General features: G+C 46.4%; 1 protein-coding gene across 11 annotated transcripts in view; it reads left to right on the forward strand.

Moving 5' to 3' along the window:
- Window positions 1-23,415, forward strand: part of dock3 (dedicator of cytokinesis 3) — a 1,878,236-nt gene that overhangs the window by 1,346,047 nt on the left and 508,774 nt on the right. For all 11 annotated transcript variants that reach the window (XM_070895785.1, XM_070895788.1, XM_070895786.1 and 8 more), the window contains 7 exons: window positions 112-209; window positions 4,541-4,624; window positions 6,675-6,775; window positions 12,280-12,361; window positions 14,672-14,842; window positions 15,715-15,907; window positions 19,144-19,271. In XM_070895785.1, coding sequence (XP_070751886.1) covers window positions 112-209; window positions 4,541-4,624; window positions 6,675-6,775; window positions 12,280-12,361; window positions 14,672-14,842; window positions 15,715-15,907; window positions 19,144-19,271 — 857 coding nt within the window. The remainder of the gene's footprint in view (window positions 1-111; window positions 210-4,540; window positions 4,625-6,674; window positions 6,776-12,279; window positions 12,362-14,671; window positions 14,843-15,714; window positions 15,908-19,143; window positions 19,272-23,415) is intronic.

The raw sequence follows: 23,415 nt of genomic DNA on the forward strand, positions 1-23,415 counted from the left end.
TAGGTGAATGTTTAACTGTACTTTGATGAGCTTTGATACATGCTGTTGTATCTGTGCACTATATCAAACAACACCAAGTTTATTTAATAACTTATTTTTGATTGGCTGCAGTTGACCTCCTTGCCCTTTTGAAGTGGAAAGCACAGCCGGACAGGGTGATGGACATCTTGGGGAGGCTGCGTCACGTCAGCGGTGAAGAGATAGTTAAAGTAAGTCGATGTTCAGATCGCGTTGTTCAAAGATTACAGACCACATCATCAGAGGGCAGTTAGCGCAGCCTGAGATTCCATTCAAAAATTGCTCTTTTCTCCTCTCGTCTTCTCATTTCTTCAGTCTCATCTTTTCTCCAATTCTGTTCTTGCCGCTTCTCTCCACTCGTTTCTGCTCCTTTCACCTATCCTTGTCTCTCCTCGCCCCTTATTTCCTCTCTACATTTCTTCTATTACCACCCTTTTCTATAAACTCCATTCCCTTGCCCTCACCTCCACACCCCCTTCACCCGTGTTCTTCCTCCTACCCCTCCGTACTCCCTCCCGCTCTCACCCTTGCTTTCTGCCTGCTCACCCCCCCCCCACCGCTCTCCCTCCTACCTGCTCACCCTCCCCACTTCCCCCCCCCCACCGCTCACTCTCCCCCCGCTCACCCTTTCTCCCGCTCACCCTTTCTCCCGCTCACCCTCGCCCCCCGCTCACCCTCGCCCCGCTCACTCTCCCCCTGCTGTCCCTCGTCCCGCTCACCCTCCCCCCTGCTCTCCCACCCCCAACTCTCCCTCCCCCAACTCTCCCTCCCCCAACTCTCCCTCCCCCCACTCTCCCTCCCACCCGCTCCCCCTCCACCCCCACTCACCCGCTCACCCTCCCCCCGCTCACTCTCCCCCCGCTCACCCTCCCACCGCTCACTCTCCCCCCGCTGTCCCTCGTCCCATTCACCCTCCCCCCCGCTCTCCCACCCCCAACTCCCAACTCTCCCTCCCCCCACTCTCCCTCCCACCCGCTCCCCCTCCACCCCCACTCACCCGCTCACCCTCCCCCCGTTCTCCCACCCCCGACTCTCCCTCCCCCCACTCTCCCTCATCCCGCTCTCCCTCCACCCCCACTCACCCTCCCACCGCGCTCCCTCGCCCCGCTCACCCTCCCACCGCGCTCCCTCGCCCCGCTCACCCTCCCCCCCGCTCTCACTTCCCCTCCCCTGCTCTGCCTCCCAACCCCCCCCCCCCGCTCTGCCTCCCCCCACTCTCCCTCTCCCTGTTCAAAATGATTTCAACGCAGCAATGCAGGAAAAAGAAAGCAGGATTTGTGGTGATTATTAGGGAGGGTGGTGATAAGCAGAGACTAAGTTCATCCACACGGGGGTTCAAGAGTACCCAGAAGACTGAGAGTAGTTTGCATGCCTACTGTCTCAGGCGAGAGGGGGCTGGTACAGGGACCAGGGACACCTGAAGAAAAGACAGGCTGCGTTGAGCCAATTATTCAAGAGATTTAATACACAGTCTCAGGAAAGATTTATAAATTTTGGCCAGATGCAGCTGTAATCTAAAGGAATTACTTTTTATCCTTATTCAGTATTCATTCATTGATTGGGCTAACCAAACTGGTAGCAATGCGGTGGAGGAGGATTTCCTGGAGTGTATTAGGGATGGTTTTCTTGACCAATATATCGAGGAACCAACTAGAGAGCTGGCCATCTTAGACTGGGTGATGTGCAATGAGAAGGGACTAATTAGCGATCTTGTTGTGCGAGGCCCCTTGGGGAAGAGTGACCATAATATGGTAGAATTGTTTATTAAGATGGAGAGTGACACAGTTAATTCGGAAACTAGGGTCTTGAACTTAAGGAAAGGTAACTTCGACGGTATGAGGCGTGAATTGGCTAGAATGGACTGGCAAAGGATACTTAAAGGGTTGACGGTGGATAAGCAATGGCAAATATTTAAAGATCACACGGATGAACTTCAGCAATTGTACATCCCTGTTTGGAGTAAAAATAAAACGGGGAAGGTGGCTCAACCGTGGCTAACAAGGGAAATTAAGGATAGTGTTAAAACCAAGGAAGAAGCATATAAATTGGCTAGAAAAAGTAACAAACCTGAGGACTGGGAGAAATTTAGAATTCAACAGAGGAGGACTAAGGGTTTAATTAAGAGGGGGAAAATAGAGTACGAGAGGAAGCTTGCAGTGAACCTAAAAACGGACTGCAAAAGCTTCTATAGATATGTGAAGAGAAAAAGATTAGTGAAGACAAATGTAGGTCCCTTGCAGTCGGATTCAGGTGAATTTATAATGGAGAACAAACAAATGGCAGACCAGTTGAACAAATACTTCGGTTCTGTCTTCATGAAGGAAGACACAAATAACCTTCCGAATGTACTAGGGGACAGTGGGTCTAATGAGAAGGAGGAACTGAAAGATATCCTTATTAGGCGGGAAATTGTGTTCGGGAAATTGATGGGATTGAAGGCCGATAAATCCGCGGGGCCTGATAGTCTGCATCCTAGATTACTTAAGGAAGTGGCCCTCGAAATAGTGGATGCATTCGTGATCATTTTCCAACAGTCTTATCGACTCTGGATCAGTTCCTATGAACTGGAGGGTAGCTAATGTAACACCACTTTTTAAAAAAGAAGGGGGCGAGAAAACAGGTAATTATAGACCGGTTAGCCTGACATCAGCAGTGGGGAAAATGTTGGACTCAATCATTAAGGATGAAATAGCAGCGCATTTGGAAAGCAGTGACAGGATCGGTCCAAGTCAGCATGGATTTATGAAAGGGAAATCATGTTTGACGAATCTTCTGGAATTTTTTGAGGATGTAACTAGCAGAGTGGACAAGGGAGAACCAGTGGATGTGGTGTATTTGGACTTTCAAAAGGCTTTTGACAAGGTCTCGCACAAGAGATTGGTGTGCAAAATCAAAGCGCATAGTATTGGGGGTAATGTACTGACGTGGATAGAGAACTGGTTGGCAGACAGGAAGCAGAGAGTCGGGATAAACAGGTCCTTTCAGAATGGCACGCAGTGACTAGTGGAGTGCTGCAGGGCTCAGTGCTGGGACCCCAGCTCTTTACAATATACATCAATGATTTAGATGAAGGAATTGAGTGTAATATCTCCAAGTTTGCAGATGATACTAAATTGGGTGGCGGTGTGAGCTGTGAGGGGGACGCTAAGAGGCTGCAGGGTGACTTGGACAGGTTAGGTGAGTGGGAAATGCATGGCAGATGCAGTATAATGTGGATAAATGTGAGGTTATCCATTTTGGGGGCAAAAACACGAAGGCAGAATATTATCTGAATGGTGGCAGATTAGGAAAAGGGGAGGTGCAATGAGGCCTGGGTGTCATGGTTCATCAGTCATTGAAGGTTGGCATGCAGGTACAGCAGGCGGTGAAGAAGGTAAATGGTATGTTGGCCTTCATAGCTTTGGAATTTGAGTATAGGAGCAGGGAGGTCTTACTGCAGTTGTACAGAGTCTTAGTGAGGCCTCACCTGGAATATTGTGTTCAGTTTTGGTCTCCTAATCTGAGGAAGGACGTTCTTGCTATTGAGGGAGTGCAGCGAAGGTTCACCAGACTGATTCCAGGGATGGCTGGGCTGACATATGAGGAGAGACTGGATCAACTGGGCCTTTATTCACTGGAGTTTAGAAGGATGAGAGGGGTTCTCATAGAAACGTATAAGATTTTGATGGAACTGGACAGGTTAGATGCGGGAAGAATGTTCCCGATGTTGGGGAAGTCCAGATCCGGGGACATAGTCTTAGGATAAGGGGTAGGCCCTTTAGGACTGAGATGAGGAGAAACTTCTTCACTCAGAGAGTTGTTAACCTGTGAAATTCCCTGCCGCAGAGAGTTGTTGATGCCAGTTCATTGGATATATTCAAGAGGGAGTTAGATATAGCCCTTACGGCTAAGGGGATCAAGGGGTATGGAGAGAAAGCAGGAAAGGCGTACTGAGGGAATGATCAGCCATGATCTTATTGAATGGCGGTGCAGGCTCGATGGGCCGAATGGCCTACTCCTGCACCTATTTTCTATGTTTCTATGTACAATTCTTCTGATGACAGTGACACTAGGAGCTGAGAATTGGTTCTAAAGGCAGTGGTATCCCTCCATTCCCTCACCTAAATGGCTACTAACTGCACTGGACATGGGAATCCCAATCTTAGCTTCAACAGACATCCTCATGTGCAGTGGGGGTCACTGGATAGCGATCAGTACTAGTGCCAGTACAATATCCCACGTAACAAGGGATGCAAAGGACAACAGTGGTGTCCCCAGCAGAGAGCAGCTAACAGCACCATTCACAGGTCAAACCTGGTCCTCTGGCTCCATAACTCCTTACCGCATGTTGTATTAACCCAGTGAACCATTGCAGGGAAGATCCAGGCCACTGGCTGCGTATTGTCGAAGACTGACTCTAAGTAGCATTAAAAAAGGATTCAGTCCTTTCCGAAGTAGTTTGATTTCAGTGTAAAGACTCAGCGAATGGGTGTCACTGATACTGAAGCACCTGCCCTGGTTAAATCTTTCTTCTCTCTTCCAGTTTTTACAGGATATTTTAGACACGCTATTTACAATTTTAGATGACAACACAGAGAAATATGGGCTGCTGGTATTTCAATCCTTGGTAAGTATCACTGACCTGATAAGTTATATACCCAGGCATTTCCTGGCATTGTCTGAGGTAAAGACTGTGAGGTCCAATGCTCTCAGGATACACTGGTAGTTGGCAAATAAAGCTGTTGGAATTTGAGCCATGTTGTGGTGTGTGGTAAAAAAACTCAGTTGTCAGTTGTTTCAGCATTTTATAGAACAGGCAGCTCAATCACTGCATTTGCTGAATTACAAAAAAAAAATGAAGATTATCATTTTGTTTTATTCCCCTGAATTTTCTTCCCTCATTTCTGAAGGTTCTGACCCTTGCTGCGATTCCAGGCACCCTCCGATAACTTAATGCCCAAGTGGTTATTATTCACGTGTGAACCTGGGCAGTAAATGCTTGCAGACTATTCGACTGTGCAGGGTACACAGTCGAGCCCGATCCTGTTCTCACCTGACATCCACATTTCAGCAGGCCTGTTGGATAGAAATTAGGAGGAGGAATCCAGACTGACTTTCCCCTCATAACCCAGGCATGTTGCGACCAGTTCCAACACCCATCCATGTCCAGGCTGACAACAGCTGACTCAGCATTGCATGAGGATTGGACCTGAGACCTTACTGTATGGCTCAGTACCATAATGAACAGTGAATAAGGGATGGCTTAAAAATTATTATTTTAAAATAAGCATGAAAGTGGTGTGGCTGTATAGTTCCGCCCACCTCCCATGGCCATATCCCAGTCTGACTGACAGATATGATGAACTCACCCCCTTAGCAGTCGCTGTACTTGACCAAGAGACAAGCTGGAGGAGGCTAGATCATGTGAGCTGAGGGACATGCTACCCTAACTGTGTAAAAGTATATATATATATATATTTAAATATGATGGTACCCTCAGGATTATAGAGAGCAGATTGAAATGATGGCTGGCAGTGTTGATGTGTGTTAGGGTTCCATTTCTCTAAAAGCATGTTTTTTAAAAACATTGGAGGTATCCTTTGATAGAAGTATAGTTCTCCCTTTCTTGTTATGTACTTTTGGATGGATTCAGATGACATAAAGACATTTGAAGTTTCTATCTTTCATAACTCTCTCTTTCCTCATTCCTGCCGCTGCTCCACCCGCCCCTCAAAAGTACATGTGCATGGCGTATACAGGAACTTACATATTCATGGTCAAACAACAAGCTCAATGTTTGCATTTATTTTTACATTAGCTGGATTTTAGCCCAATGAGCCAGCAGTAACAACTGTGGCTTCTCAATTAGATGGAACGGCTCAAATCACAGGGCTCTTTGTCGCTCGCATCCACTTACCTTGGTTGGGTAGGTTTTGTAAGCTAGATCACTCAGATCTGCTTGCCTCTGCCAGGTGACATTTTTTCTCCAATCTGCCACTAGCTTGAATCTACCTCCCTCAAATGGGATGTGTCTTTCATTTCTCTGGTGAGTGGGCAGCCAGCCTCATGAAGTGTGTGAATAAAAACAGAAGATGCTGGAAATCTCAGCAGGTCAGGCAGCATCTGTGGAGAGGAAGCAGAGTTAACATTTCGGGTCAGAACTCTTGAGTTTGGACGTAGAGCTGGACACTGGGATTGGGACATTTCAGCACAGGAATATCGATGGATGGAAAGGACGGAGAGCTCAGTCCAGTCCTGCAGCAAGCATGTATCTTGTGGACTGAGGTCACAGAGGCACTGACCCCACTGTCCAGAAGATCTGTGTTCCCCTTTCTTTCAGCGTCTCCTCTGCATCCATTCACCCCATCCCTTCCCCCCCCCCCCACCAGGGTGTGAGAGTCATGAGGAGAGGACAGAGTCATTCCTATCAATTAAAAACAGAATATGCTAGAAGTACAGGGTAGTCTTGTCAGTATCTAAGAAGAGAAAGTCAGGTTAATGTTTCTGGTCAGTGCCCTTCATTAGAACAGATCTGCTTCCATAATTTTCTGTTTTTTCCAGATTGCCATCAAACACGGTTTTTCTGCTGTTCCTATAACATGTGTTGCTAACATTTCCATGCCATCTAGTGTGCGTTGCAGCTAGTTATCCTAACACTCACTCTCTCTGTTTCCCAGGTGTTTGTAATAAATTTGCTGCGGGACAGCAAGTATTTTCATTTCCGCCCTGTGATGGATACCTACATTCAGAAGCACTTCTCTGGTGCATTGGCATACAAGTGAGTACAATTACCTGGTGGCTCGGGACCCGTTACTGGAACAGTTACTTCCACTAATGCACAGAGCTCTCTAATTTCTCTCAAGCTGAATTTATGGATAAAGTTCCCTTCCAGCAGAATCACTATTGGCATCAGTTTACTACGATATAATGTAATATTACTCACTGAGAAAAATGATGCAGGGAGGCTGTTCAGTATATTTCAATGATCTGCCAGAGAGCCAGGTCTATGATCTCCCTACGCCTGCCCTAAGCTCTGTGATTCAGGCTTGTCACACAGCTGTAGCTAGTCTCTGATACTCCATTTACTTTTCCACCTTGCCTCTGACAATAAGAATGCAGTCAGACAAAACTCTGTGAAGAAGCAATGTGCCACCAGGGCTTTCAGAGGCCCCAGGTTCCCCTCACCCACTGCCCCAGGTGAGGGTATCACCTGGTGCCTCCAACTGCTAGATGGCAGTGGTGGAAACTGTAAACAGTTGACACCAGCAGCAGCACTTTGATCAGCTTTGTCGTTCTGGGTCTGAGTGTGGGTGGCCTGACCTCCCAACATCTGCCCCCCACATTGGGGACCGTGCTCGTCCAACTGGCAGGGTCACAAATGCATTTATATCTTTGCAGCAACTACACGCTCCCAAGTCCCTGCTTGTGTACACTTAACCAGTTGTTGCTGTGGCCTGGTCCGCAGAATCAGCAGCAAATTAACTGGGTTGTATTACTGAAACATTTCCATGTAATATAAATGAGAAACTTGTCAGATTCAGGATGGGGATTTAAATCGTAGGGAGCTGGGCTGTAAATCTCACTTTTTCAGGCCTATCAGAAGATTTGTTGCATGCATTTTCTAGTTTAAGTTTTATTCTTTCACTATGAAATCATACATGTATAATGTATTCCATCAGCTATAACTCGAGGGAGCATAAGGTCAGGGAACTTCTAACAGCAGTCACATGCTCCCCCAAGCTATGGTGCCAACATCCCCAAATCTCCAATGCATCGTTCTGTCTGTATTGATGAACTATAATTTCATCACATTCACTTTATATTCATTCATGAAAATAGCATACCACCTCTCCTCACCACAACCACATGTAGATCTACTTCTACATTAGAAGAGTACTGTTAATGGTAGGGGTACTAGGCACCATCGAGTGCACAAAAGGATAGTATGCAGGTACAGTAAGTGATCAGGAAGGCCAATGGAATCTTGGCCTTTATTGCAAAGGGGATGGAGTATGAAAGCAGGGAAGTCTTGCTACAGTTGTACAGGGTATTGGTGAGGGCCCGGTCGTCACTCGAGGAGGTCCGGTCACCATTGGAGGAGGTCCAATCTGGCGTGCCTTGATGACCCTGAGAAGCTCAATGCCCACAACTCTTGGTCTGCCCTCCAGGCCTCCATAACCAGTGCCTGTGAAGAGACACTTCGTTACTCAACCAGAAAACACCAGGACTGATTTGATGAAAACGATCAGGAGATCCAAGAACTAATAGATCGTAAGCGCAGATCATTTTTGAGCCTCAAGCTGCAACCAAACTACAGTCAAGGTCACCTATGGTCCAAACTCCCAAGGCCCCATCCCACTCATGGCAAAGAACGGGAAAACACTCATCAAGGACACCGAGGCTGTCAGAGCCCGCTGGAAGGAGCACTTTGAAGATCTCCTCAATCAAGACTCTGCCTTTGACGCGAGTGTTGTCAACTCCATCCACCACCACCTCAGTGAAACTCCAACTCTGCAAGAGGCAGGCAAAGCCATAAAACAGCTTAAGAATAACAAGGCTAAGGGGGCGGATGGAATTCCTGCTGAGGCACTAAAATATAGCAGAGAGGCGCTGTTGACGTGGATACATGACCTCATCTCTCTCATTTGGAGGGAGGAGAGCATTCCGGGAGATCTCAGAGATGCAGTGATCGTGTCCATTTTTAAAAAGTGGAACAAATCTGATTGTGGCAACTACAGGGGAATCTCCCTGCTATCAATCACTGGGAGGGTTGTCGCTAGAGTTCTCTTTAACTGTCTTCTCCCTGTGGCCGAGGAGCTCCTCCCGGAGTCGCAGTGCGGATTTTGTCCCCTACGGGGAACAACGGACATGATCTTTGCAGCACGACAACTGCAGGAAAAATGCAGGGAGCAGCGCCAACCCTTATACATGGCCTCTTTCGATCTTACAAAGGCCTTTGACACCGTCGATCATGAGGGCTTATGGAGCGGCGTCCTCTGTTTTGGGTGTCCCCAAAAGTTTGTCAACATCTTTTGCCTGCTCCACAACGACATGCAGGCCGTGATCCTTACCAGCGGATCCGTTACAGACCCATTCCACGTCCGAACCGGGGTCAAACAGGGCTACGTCATCGCTCCAACCCTCTTCTCAATCTTCCTCGCTGCCGTGTCCCACCTCACTGTCAACAAGCTCCCCGCCGGAGTGGAACTAAACTACAGAACCAGTGGGAAGCGGTTTAACCTACTCCGCCTCCAGACCAGGTCCAAGACCACCCAAACCTCTGTCGTTGAACTGCAGTATGTGGACGACACCTGCATCTGCGCACATTCGGAGACGAACTCCAGGATATAGTTGATGTATTCACCGAGGCATATGAAAGCATGACACCTGGGAGACCCTGGCCGAAGACCGCCCTAGGTGGAGAAAGTGCTGCGAGGGTGAAGAGGTCAGGCGCATGCAGCGGAAGGAGCGCGTGGTATTCAGTGCCACCCTTCCCCCGACGAATATCAGTCCCACCTGTGACAGGGTCTGTGGCTCTCGTGTTGGACTGTTCAGCCACCAAATAACTCACTTTAGGAGTGGAAGCAAGTCTTCCTCGATTCCAAGGGACTGCCTATGATGGTGATGATTGATGAGGCCACACCTGGAATACTGCATGCAGTTTTGGTTTCCATATTTAAGAAAGGATATACTTGCTTTGGAGGCTATTCAGAGAAGGTTCACGAGGTTGATTCCGGAGATGAGGGGGTTGACTTATGAGGAAAGGTTGAGTAGGTTGGGCCTCTGCTCATTGGAATTCAGAAGAATGAGAGGTGATCTTATCGCAATGTATCAGATTTTGAGGGGACTTGACAAGGTGGATGCAGAGAGGATGTTTCCACTAATGGGGGAGACTAGGGGGAGAACTTGAGGGCATAATCTTAGAATAAGGGGCCGCCCATTTAAAACTGAGATGAGGAGGAATTTCTTCTCTCAGAGGGTTGTAAATCTGTGGAATTCGCTGCCTCAGAGAGCTGTGGAAGCTGGAACATTGAATAAATTTAAGACAGAGATAGACAGTTTCTTAACCGATAAGGGGTTATGGGGAGCAGGCAGGGAAGTGGACCTGAGTCCATGATCGGATCAGCCATGATCGTATTAAATGGCGGAGCAGGCTTGAAAGGCCATATGGCCTACTCCTGCTCCTATTTCTTATGTTCTTATGAGTGCTGTCAGTGGTTGGGGTACTAGGCACCATTGAGTGTGGTTATTGGTTGGGGTACTGGGCACTATCGAGTGCTGTCAATGATTGGAGTACCGGGTTCCATCGAGTGCTGTTAGTGGTTGGTTACCAGGCACCATCGAGTGCTGTCAATGATTGGGGTACCGGGCTCCATCGAGTGCTGTCAGTAGTTGGTTACCAGGCACCATCGAGTGCTGTCAGTGGTTGATTACCAGACACCATCGAGTGCTGTCAATGATTGGGGTACCGGGCTCCATCGAGTGCTGTCAGTGGTTAGTTACCAGGCACCATCGAGTGCTGTCAATGATTGGGGTACCGGGCTCCATCGAGTGCTGTCAGTGGTTGGTTACCAGGCACCATCAAGTGTATTCATTGGTTGGGGTACTGTGCAGCATTGAGTGTGGTCAATGATTGGGCTACCGGGCACCATCGAGTGTGTTTATTGGTTGGGGTACTGTGCAGCATCGAGTGTGGTCAATGATTTGGATACCGGGCACCATCGAGTGTGTTCATTGGTTGGGGTACTGTGCAGCATTGAGTGCTGTCAGTGGTTGGGATACCGGGCACCATCGAGTGCTGTCAATAGCAGGCACACGGTACTCACACGATTGACCACACTCCAAAGTAAAGCAGGGCCCCTCTGTAATCAATCCACATTTGATGGCAATTGCTGCCTGCTGTCTGTTCTCTACTGACAGCTAAATGTGTGAAGCATGGAGCACGCGGTGTCCACCGGTACGCTCGCGGCCTTCCGCGAGAGGTGGGCACCGGAGGGACTGGAGTGCATCATCACGCCCGGCAACCAAATTTTAATTTGATTTTACGTTTTAAAGTTTAATTTGTTTTCATTGCCGGTGCTTTTAGTGTCCCCCTTCCCTTTTATAGGGGGCACTGGAAAAATTTGATTTTAGCGCCCCCAAAAAAAAACCAAAAAAAAAGGGGGCCTTGAAAATGTCTGCTGTGTCACCCAGGCGGGTGGCATGGTTTTAATGTTTATGTTTATTTTCAGGTAAACTCAAAAGAGTAAATGTGTGAAGCTGGATTCCTTCCTATTTAGCCATCAATCACGGGTCTCTGATTCCCAATAGGCTCTCACTTGGTGCAGTGGCCAGAAGCAAGTTACATAGGAGGAGCTGCATGCAGTGTTCACATGTTCCATTTAACCACCGACGTTCCCTCAGGACCCCAATGTAAAATTTACAGCTTGGCCTAAACTCAGATGCCAATTCAGGGCTTAAGGAATTGCTACTCATAATAATCAGGCGCTACTTGCAACCTGCCTGCTCTTGCAAAATAAGACTAAGGACACAGTTCGAAGGCTCTTCTTCCATTCAGCATGTCATCTTAGGATCATCTTAGAATAGATCTGGCTGTCCTTTGTATTTTCTTTCTCTGTCTAAAGGGAAATACTTGGTGGCTACTCAGTAACTGCCCACAATGACTTGATTGAAATGTGGAGCTTGCTGTGTGGGCAATTGTAAGCAGATATCCTCCATCCCATTAATCTTTGTTGTAGAGTGTTGCCAAAAAAAACAACAACAAAAAAACCCCCAAAATCACCACAAAAAAAAAGGGCACGTGAAAAGTGTTTGGAGTGTCCCTCAGATCGGGGAGCACTTGATTTAATGTTTAATTTTGTTTACCCCAAAAAGAGTTGTAGAGTGTTGCTGCATTCCTGAAAGTGGCTCTTGAACATGGAATTGCGGCTCTTTAGAAAATGTTGACTAGTGCTGGCTTAAGACAATGACACCTGGGAATAAAATACTTAAAGTACAACCTAGGTTCTCCAAAAGCAAACCGCTGTTGTCATTTTGTGTTGATGTCCAAAACACTTTCAAATTGCAACTCTCCGAATGTATTGATCGCATACTTACATCTGTGTGTGCCTGAGTGCCTCCCTCATGGCTCTGTAGTAATCCACTGTGCATTCCTTGCTATTCTTGTTTGTCATTTATACTGATCCTTGTGTGTTTTAGTCCCAAATATCTCCTGCTCGTGTGGTGTGTCTGTGGATCTCGGGTATGTTTATATGTTTTATGTATGCTGTGATCTTTTTACAGGGAGCTAATTAGATGCCTGAAATGGTACATGGATCGATCTGCAGAAGTTGTGAGACAGGACCACATTCAAGAGGCAATGAGGGTACGAAGCATTACTTCTATGGCAACTCCGACAAAATATAGAAATGGAACAAAAGTTAATTACCAGTTACTCCTGCCGTTCAACCAAATCAAACCCTCTTCCTCATTCACTCGCCTTCTGTGTCACAGTGAATTAGATTCATTGGGCTCAGCGTCCAGCTGGGAAATCACTGAAACTTAATCCTTTGAAAATTTGTTCGTGAAAACTTCAAGGATAGCGTATGATTCCTCTCTGCTCCATGCACCATATAAACTGCTGTACCCAAACACTTTCCCAGTCCTTTTCTCATAGCCACTCTTAGCTTCCTTATAGGAACAGTTACCTTGATTTTTTTTCCTCCAATTTTTCTTTCTCTGCATGTTACTGTTTTAAAGGGGCAGTACGTTCATCAACAATTGTATGACTTTATGTATGCAGAGAAAAAAACGCCAGAGGTAATATAATCACAATGGTATTTCACGCTGGTGGCTTGATAATGCATTTGATGCATTCCTAGATCATCTTTTTGTTCCAGGTTTCCGAATCTCTCCCCTCCCCCACCCAATCATCAGGTTGCTAATCCCAATCCCACTCCTGGATTATCACTTTGTTCCAGGTTTCCACTTTCACTTACTTGCCTTCTCATTCCATGCTTCTGTTGTTTACTTTCACTATTTCAAATTGAAATGGAGCTAATTTAGTGCTGCCTGCTGTGTGCATTTTTAATTGCTTTTTCCTGTGTAGTTTCCTAACAATCCTCAGGAAATTACTTGAGATGCGTTAAAATCCAATTACCAATTTTCCAAACTCAAGCCTGTGGAAAGCAAACCCTTCATGGGTACTTTATATACAACAACCTCTGTGGTTTCACTTTTCACAAACACTATAGTATGTAATTGCAGGGTACGTATGTAGTTAATTACTGGCCTCACTCCGGAACAACGCAGAACGAGTGTTTCTGGATGAGGGAATCTCACTCTGTTTCTGGATGAGGGAATCTCACTCTGTTTCTCCCTGGAGCTAGATCATTCCTTCATTGTGGAATTACACTGCATGGGTTTAGCATCAGTGTGAAGTGGAAACCACAAAGTGCTTCACTTTGATGTTAAACTTGTGGTGTAAACGCACCCAGAGTCTGTGTGTTACAGAGACCACTCTAGAGATGCGTCCTCCATTCCCATTTCTGGCTTTGTTTCCAGAACAGATGGTGTTTACAATGTCCACTTTAAATTAATTAAAACATTCTGAAATACCAATATTGACAACAGCTGCATTTTTACTATGCTGTAAATGCTGGAGTTAAAATTGGTGCTGACCTTTATAATTTCTTCACTTACCAGTAATTCAATAATGTGTTGTCTTGTAACATTATCATACAAATGGCAGCATTTATCTTAATACTGACATTAACACCGTATGAATTTCTTAGCAAAGTTTAACAAGACTTTCATTGCAGTTCATTTCTGTCTGGTCCCCCAGCACTTGTTAATAAAGCTCTGCTGCTCCAAAATGCAATCTTAATGAGAGATGTGTCTGTGTCTGCAATCGAATCAAACACTGATTGTAGCCAGGGCAGCAGTGGGAGTGCTGCTGCTGGTTTCAATGTCTTCAAATTCAGGAGTTAGAAATTCAGTCAGGATTCCCACTGTTGATGAAATCGAATGACCCCTGCTGGAAAAGGTTCAGATGTGGATGTTAAATGAGATCATGTTTAGCAGTGCTGCCTCTCACAGTTGAATAACACTGTCACGGCTCACACTTGAAGAATGGACTTTTGAGTGAAGTACTGAAAATTGACTGTACCTCAGTGTCAGTCATTGCCTTCAGAAGAGGAAGGTGGAAGAATGGGAACAGTGAGATTTGTTTTTATTATTCGTTGGATGAGGGGGACACGGAAAGTCATTCCTAGTTTCCTTGAAGGTAAGAACAGTCAACCACATAGTGTGGAATTGGGGGTCACATATAAGCCAGACCGAATGGGTGACAGGTTTCCCACCCTTCCCCGAAGGACAATAGTGGTTTTTTAAATGACAATCAGGCAACTTTCTGCTCATTTTCTGACCATTCAATTTTACAACTTGCCATAGTGGGATTTGAACTCACAACTTCTGGGTTGCTGATCCATACCATAAACACTGGGCTACTGTGTGACATAAGTCCTTTGGACCATTATGGAGTCTGTCATTCAATGTACACGTCCGTAAGGCCAAATTTAAAACATTACCTGCAGTGGGAAGAGTGTACGGCCTATCTGGATGGATGAGCTAAGATGGGTCAATGACCTTCCTTATTTGGATTTAACCAACAAACTTGTGTTTCCTTTCTCCCCAGGCCTTGGAGTACTTGTTCAAGTTTATTGTGCAGTCACGGATCTTGTATTCAAGAGCAACAGGTGGGATAGAGGAGGAACAATTTCGTGCCAGTATTCAGGAGCTCTTTCAAACCATTCGCTTTGTCCTGAGTTTGGATAGCAGGAGTTCTGAGACCCTCATCTTCACACAGGTTAGTCCAGTAACTTGTAGTACATCCTCAGGTAGCCAAGCCTAGTGCAGTATCACAGCATGGCAGGAACAGGCCCAATGTAACAGACACCTACATCAATGCAAGTGCTGGCCTTTTACCTCTCAAGCTTTAATTTCAATCCAGCTCAGTCTGATGGGATGAAAGTCTCCTCTGTGTGCTGGCTGTAAGGATCCCATGTGAAATGAGATTGGCAGTCTCAATCCAGTTCCTTATGCACATGGCTAAAACTGCCCATAACTGGCAACTTCACTAGGTCCACAGGATGGTTGATGTAAGAAAATGTGGCACCTGTGTATGAGAGTAGCTCCCTGAGGTTATGGCGGAGGTACACTGGGGCAGAGTAGGGGTGTCTTTACTGTGCTTCTAACTATACTCTACCTGATCATCAGAGTGCTTGATGTTACATTAGGCACCAGCAATTGCAGGTACCATTCCATGGCTCTAATATCTCTCACCTTGATGAACCCAAAATAAAAATAAAATGTCATTCTGATCCTAGTAATCAAGGGTGATGGCCACCTCCTCTGTCTGCAGCCTGACCTGGGGTAACTCTCACTGTAACACAGTGTTGGAGCCTGAGCATTCTCAATACTACCATGTTCAAATAATTTCATTCCTGGCCTCATGCCATTCAAATAAGTATTTTATGTTGATGGTTTTCCTGAGAATAAATAATGGAGAGTTGGGAGTGTTTTCTCATGTACCTTGTAATGATGCCCTGAACTGTGCTGTTCAGGGTACTTGCATGGTGTACGGGTAAATGATTCCATTTACTCTGACATCGACACTAGTCCCCTGGATTATATATTGATGAACTGAGCAGTTTTTTAATGCTATTGTTTTTGCTGCAGGCGGCTCTTCTCAACTCCTTCCCAGCGATCTTTGACGAGCTGCTGCAGATGTTTACAGTGCAGGAGGTGGCAGAGTTTGTGAGGGGGACATTGGGCAGCATGCCCAGCACGGTACACATTGGTCAGTCTATGGACGTGGTCAAGCTGCAATCTATCGCACGGACAGTTGACAGCCGGCTCTTTTCATTTCCAGGTGAGAAATGGAAGTACACAGGTATGGACTATATGAGGCCATCTTTCCTAGTGAGGGACATCTGGAGATGGAGATGGAGATAAGCTATTTGAAAAGAAAAAAAATACGTTTAAAGACAGATACGTAGTTTTCTGGGCTGGTGTATTTGTTTCTTAGTTGTGTAATTCTGTAGTTGGGCCAAATGGCCTGTTTTGGAGCTGTGGAGTCTATGGGGCCGAAATTCAGAGTCCGTATAAGGCCTGTTTCCACTGTTTTGCAGCGGAATCGAGTGGCCGCCGCGTTGCAGTCCATTGGCCGCCCTGACCCAAATTCAGATGGGAGATTTTTCTGCCTGTCCCCAGTTCCGCCCCGCTGCTGATGACCGCCACAAGTGCGTCATCAAAACGCGCACCACTGCTCTCCCTCACCTGCAGAATACTCCGCCCCAAATTTAATTGAAAAAAATCGTTTCTCTGTCGGTGCACCTTGTCTGCTCTCTCTCTTCCCTGGCTGTGCGGCGGCCATTGAAGGCAAGGGCCAAATGCCACAGCCGCCATCTTATTTTTTTTTAGTCGGCTGGACTAATGCTCCCCCGGGTTCGGCAGCCTGGCACCCCCTCTTGGGTGCCAGACCGTTGGCCTGGCTGAAAACCTCCCTGGTGGCTCAGTGGCCGAAGATAAAAATGTTCGATTCTTTCCCCTTTAACGGAGGGGAGAGATCGTGGTGGCACACACGCGCTGTGACGTCATGGCGGAGTCTCGATCCCACCCCAACTTCTGCCCCTCAGCATGACTTACTGCCGCACTTCCTCCCTCACTATGACCAACTTCCGGTCTATCGTTAAAAAATCTTCTAAGTGCTGAAAACCGATCCAAGGGCCACCTCAACGTTCCCAGCAGGAAAAAACTTCAGAACCAAAAGGTAGGTTCGCCAGCTTTCTGGCGGCCCTAAATTTCGGTCCCTATGTGCTTTAGTTGCAGGAGGGTATGTTCACCCCCGCCTGAAACGGGTCGCACCTTCCGCTCCTGAAGTGTTTTTTCCGCCGTGTCGTATTAGGTCACCTCTTTCGGTAAATTCAACTCTTTGTCTTTTTTTTTCAGGCAGACCGGAAGTCGGTCATAATGGGGGCGGAAGTCGGGCAGTAAGCAGCAGATCGCCAACAAGAGGGATGGAAGTGGAGGCGGGACAGAGTCACCGCCGCTGTCAATCATCAGCGGAACGGTGATGACGTCATGACGCTTATGCGTCACCACGCTCTCCCCTTAACTTAAAGGGGGGAGCCTTCAGCATTTTAAAACTTCGCTCCACCAGGGAGGGTTACGGCCGGGCCAGCGGCCTGGCACCCAAGAGGGGGTGCTAGGCTGCCTGTTGGCGGCCTGGACGAACCCGGGGGCATAATTGTCAGCCCGACCTGGCAGTCGGCCGACAAAAAGAAAAACATGGCGGCTGCAGCAGTGCCCCCTCCCCTCCCCTTGAATAACCGCCGCCCTGCCATGGCTCACATACTGAAAACAAGGTGCACTGACAGAAAAAGCTGTTGGGGGCACCGCGCGGCGGATCAAAGATTTTTGGAGTTAAATTTCGGTGGAGGTGTGGGATATCTGCGGTGCGCTCTTTGATGACGCGCTTAGGATGGGTCGGCAGCAGCAGGACGGAAGTAGGGACCGCCGGAAAAACCCGCGAGGTGAATTTCGCAGCCCGCTGCCATTCGACCGCAAATTGGCGGCCGCTGCACTCCGCCGCTGCTTTCTGCCAATAAGAGGCCTTTTCAGGAGGCTGAATTTCGGCCCCATTATGTCTCTGTATGTACAGAGGCAGTGCATTTTTAGAAGTTGTGGCAATTTGTTTGGTCTTAGTCCCTGCCATCTCAAGTCCTCTGAGAATGATCCTCAATGCCTCCGTGTGAGTATGATGCTTATCCCACTTCTTCGAGTAGGACCCCAGAGACCTGAGGCTGCAGGTTTGGGAGCCTTCACTCCCCACTGTCCAATTCCACTTTCACCTCTGACTGCTCTGGTACCGATAGTTTACTTTGGCTGCTCTAGAACATAGGAACAGAAGTAGGCCATTGAACCTCTCGAGCCAGTTCCGCCATTCAATGAGGTCGTGGCTGATCTGCAACCTAACTCCATACACCTGCCTTTGCCCCAAATTCCGTAATACCTTTGATTAACAAAAATGTATCAATCTCAGATTTAAAATTAACAATTGACCTAGCATCAATTGCAATTTGCAGAAGAGAGTTCAAAATTTCTGCCATTCGTTGTGTGTAGAAGTGTTTCCTAATTTCACTCCTGAAAGATCTAGTTCGAATTTTTAGACTATGACCCTGAGCCCGAGACATCCCAACCAGCAGAAATAGTTCCTCTCTAACTACCCAATTTGTTCCCCTTACTATCTTGAAAACTTCAATCAAATCACTCCTTAACTTTCTAAATTCCAGGGAATACAACCCTAATTTGTGTAGTCTCTCCTCATAATTTAACCCCTGGAGTCCGGGTATCATTCTGGTAAACCTACACTGCACTCCCTCCAAGGCCAATATATTCTTCCGAAGGAGTGGTGCCCAGAACAGTACTCTGGTGAGGTCATCAAAGATCCTGCACAGCAATGAGGTCCTACGGTTCAAGGAGGTGGAACTCACTGCCAAAGCCACCTCCCACCACCAAGTGTGCACCATGTTGTTTGCAGGCCTGTGGTTCCCAACCCCAAACAGACCACCACCTCCTGCTCTTTATCTGCATTACAAGGATATGCAGATCTGATTCCCCGAAGTTTGGTGCTCGTCTCTTCAATCTCGCTGCCCTCCTTGTTCCCTGTTCCATTCAGTGCTGTCAATGCCCCTTTAAACAGCAGCTTATGTTGTGTATCTGCACTAGGTCTCTGCCTCTCCTCTGTGTATTTTCCGGCCCCCATTCCACCACTCTCCTCACTGCCTGTATCCCTCCCAGTGTTTAACTTAGCGGATCCCGCAGCTTACAGCGGGGTCAGTGCAACGTGCGGGCAGGTGAAGGTGAAGCTTTGCATCAGTTCCAATGGCGCTGTCGGAGTTTGGGGACCACAGCCTCCAGGAGCAATATAAAGCTATCCAGAGTTCATTATGGGTTAGTACCCGTTTCAGTTTTTGCCTTGCATGCTTTTTTTTTACAAAATGGTACCTAATTCCGGTAGGAATCTGTTTTGACAGCTGTGTGTGTTCACGTTGAAGGAGTACACAGTAGAAGTGTGGCTCAGTGCAGCATTGCTTCTTTTCACAGACTCCCGTCGGATCCTGCTACCCGTCGTTTTACATCACATTCATTTGCACCTGCGGCAGCAGAAGGAGCTGCTCATCTGCTCCGGGATCCTCAGCAGCATCTTTTCCATCATGAAGTCGAGCTCCCTGGTATGCTTCTGTCCTACATATTGGAGCGCTGGCGGTGGGGTATTTTCACAGAGAACATTTTGCTGTTTCAAGTCTGGCCATTTCTCAGTGAATCTCTCTTTCAGCTAGTTTTCATGTGGAAAGTCTCCCCTTCGCCCTCAACAATTCAAGAATATTCTCTCCTGATTTTTTACAGTGCCTTTTGTTTACTTTTTATTTAATGCATCATGTTTTTTTTAGAAGTTGAAAAGAAAACTGCAAGCGCTGGAAGTCTGAAATTAAAAACAGAACATTCTGTAAATGCATCACCGGTCACTCAGCATCTGAAAAGGAAAGATCAGTGTTCGAGGTGTTCTGATGAAAGGTCCCTCTCCTACTTTTAACATCAGTCTTTCTCTTTCAGATGCTGACTGACTTGCTATGTGTTTCTGGCAAATTGTTTTCAATTTATTTATATATTTTCTCCACTTCCTGTCTCCCTCTCTAGATCACCTGGTGCCACATCCTATATACCCCAGCCAAGAGGGCAAGGAGGCATCCTGTCCCCAGTGCTAGCTACAAGAAGATGCGCAAGAGCTGCCATTGGGGTATCTCACTCTGTTGGGACTCCTGGCTTCTGCTCTGCACATCCCTTCGGAGTGCATGGTTTAAAACATGGCCGAGATTGGGTATTCCCTCAGGAATCACAGGGATGAGTGCAAATCCCAGTCTGGAATCACAGGGATGGATGTGCATCCCGGTCTGGAATCACAGAGATGGATGTACAGCCCAGTCTGGAATCACAGGGAATGATTGTACATCCCAGTCTGGAATCACAGAGATGGATGTACAGCACAGTCTGGAATCACAGGGATGATTGTACATCCCAGTCTGGAATCACAGAGATGGATGTGCATCCCAGCTGCCGGGCACTGCCCGCAAATGTGTCTCCTTTTGTCTTTCCATTTTCCACAGTTGCCAACATTTCTGTGCGCACAGAACCTTTCTTCTCGACTTCCAAAGCTTCTCTTCACAAAACTTCTGCTCTGTTCCTGGTTGTCCTCATTGCAGTCTTTATCCTTTCCCATCCCTTGTGCTTCATTTATCCCTGTCTCAAGACCTATTTTGTATGTTGTTTGAACATTAGAATGATATTAGACTGGCTTTCATTAAATTCTAAACAAGTTATTTACCATTCCTATTAGAGACGCATGTCACAAGGTCAGATGGGCCAAATTCCAACTAGTTTTATTATTTCCCCATCTGGATCCCAAAGCTTGGCCCCAAATCGTAGATACTTGTACATGTAATGCAGTACAGAGATTTAATATTAGCGTGATCAGTGAGACAGGTGACATGATAAAAAGGTTCCAGCAGTTCTAGTTCCTAACTACTGGTCATTTACTGCCTATCCAATCCTATGAATTGCAGTGTGTAGTTATTCCAGGACAGCAGCAAGTTTCTATATTACATTGTTAATAACTAAACTTATGTCCATCAATTTAATTGTTCTGCAAGATTGGTTTTCCACCTGGCAGCATCTTAGTGAAAATTGCAGAATAGTCAGACTAGGGAGCAATTTTAACAACAGTCATGATAGACCAGCAGAAACCCTTGTAGTATAGACAGCTGGCTGTCGATTCCTTCCCACAATCAAAAAACTAAAATATAGCATATCATTGTAGCAGTACCATCTCTATTGGGTGCTCAGAATGACCATCTGTAATTCAGTTTCACTGAGACAGTGATCCTCTACACATAGATAAGGAATACCTGGACTATTTCATAATTAGTTCTACTAATATTCACATGGGTGAGGTTGACAACTTACAAGACATATGACAGGATACAGGATATCAAAATATCATTAAATGGAAATTGCCGTAATCTTTTTAAGCAGGGGAGGGTGAGAGTGGTCTGTATTCTCTCCCTTTATGTTTATTTCAGGCTTCCCATCCCCTGACTGAGAAGTGGGTACACAGCCTAGATCCAGTACTGCTCCTCAACTGGCTCCAGCAAGTCTTGGGATGACTCACCCTCTGATTTTTTTAACCCACTCTCTCTGAAGAATACTTGGTCTCTGATATCATGGTCTAGATCAAGAACTCAATGTACTTGAATTTTAGGTACATATCTTGCAGCAGCAGTGCAAGTTATCCCAATATCATTAATCAGATATCATTATCAATGGGATCTTTGCAATCCAACCTTAGGATTTGGTCACTAGGTTCAATCTGTCTGATTATAGTACCAGCTCCAAGCTAACAATAGGGAGCCTCTTTGTAAATTTCTATTGCAGCTCAGGTTGTACGTCACCGCGCAATGGTCTTTACACAAGAAGCTGTGCTACCCAAGAGTTAACCAGTACATTGCCAGTACAGAATTCAGGCCAGCATTTAGCTGAACTTTCATGGAAATCTCAACAGAACAAAACGTGCTCAAGATAGCTTTAGTCTCGCCAATTGCACAGTGATGGGTGTGTATTGGTTAATGTCTACTGCAGTGGACCTAGTAATGGTAATTTTGTTTTATATGTTTTTCATAAATAAAAGGCATTAAATAGATAAAGTTGATGGATCAGTGTACTGTTATAGAAACATAGAAATTTACAGCGCAGAACCTAAGAACATAAGAAATAGGAGCGGGATTAGGCCATAAGGCCCCTCGAGCCTTCTCCGCCATTCAATAAGATCATGGCTGATCTGTAATGGATTCAGCTCCATTTCCCTGCCCGCTCCCCATAACCCCTTATCGTTTAAGAAGGAGGCCATTTCGGCCCATCATGTCCACGCCGGCCGACAAAGAGCCACACGGCCCTTGGTCAGCAGCCCTAAAGTTTACATATAAACCTATGAACAATGACGGAAAGGCAAAGAGCACCCAGCCCAACCAGTCCACCTCACACAACTGTGACACCCCTTATACTGAAACATTCTACACTCCACCCCAACCAGAGCCATGTGCTCTCTTGGGAGAAGCAAAAACCAGATAAAAACCCAGGCCAATTTAGGGACAAAAATCTGGGGAAATTCCTCTCCGACCATTCCAGACGACCGAAACTGGTCCAGGAGATCACGCTGGCCATATTCTATTCCCTGCAGTACTTACCATTATATCTGCACCGTCCAACAAAAGATCATCCAGTCTAATTCCAATTACCAGCTCTAGGTCCGTAACCCTGCAGGTCACTGCAATATAAGTGCTCATCCAACCATCTCTTAAAAGTGGTGAGGGTTTCTGCATCCACCACTCTTCCAGGCAGCGAATTCCAGATCCCCACAACCCTCTGCATAAAGAAGCCCCCCTCAAATCCCCTCTAAATCTTTCACCAACCACCTTAAAACTATGCCCCCTCGTAATAGACTCCTCCACCAATGGAAATAGACCCTTACTATCCACTATGTCCAGGCCCCTCAATATTTTATATACCTCATTGAGGTCTCTTCTCAACTTCTTTTCCAATGAGAACAAACCCAGCCTATCCAATCTGTCTCAATAACTAAAATTCTCCATTCCAGGCAGCATCCGAGTAAATTTCCTCTGCACCTCTCTAGTGCAATCAAGTCCTTCCTATAATACGGCGGCCAGAACTGCACGCTGTACTCGAGCTGTGGCCTAACCAAAGTATTATGCAATTTAAGCATAATATCCCTGCTCTTATATTCTATGCCTTGGCCAGTAATGGCAAGCATTCCGTATGCCTTCTTAACCACCTTATCCACCTGGCCTGAAACGTATAAGATAATAAGGGGGCTTGACAAGGTGGATGCAGAGAGGATGTTTCCACTGATGGGGGAGACTAGAACTAGAGGGCACAATCTTAGAATAAGGGGCTGCCCATTTAAAACAGAGATGAGGAGAAATTTCTTCTCTCAGAGGGTTGTAAATCTGTGAAATTCACTGGCTCAGAGAGCTGTGGAAGTTGGGATATTGAATAAATTTAAGACAGAAATACAGACAGTTTCTTAAACGATAAGGGGATAAGGAGTTATGTGGAGCAGGCGGGGAAGTGGAGCTGAGTCCATGATCAGATCAGCCATAACTTTATTGAATGGCGGAGCAGGCTCGAGGGGTCGTATGGCCTACTCCTGTTCCTATTTCTTATGTTCTTACGTTCTTATGTTTCAGGGATCTGTGGACAAGCAATCCAAGGTCCATTTGTTCATCTATGTTATTAAGTGGCCTA

The sequence above is a fragment of the Pristiophorus japonicus genome, chromosome 12 (genome assembly GCF_044704955.1).
Source record: "Pristiophorus japonicus isolate sPriJap1 chromosome 12, sPriJap1.hap1, whole genome shotgun sequence".
NCBI classification, from domain to species: Eukaryota; Metazoa; Chordata; class Chondrichthyes; family Pristiophoridae; genus Pristiophorus; species Pristiophorus japonicus.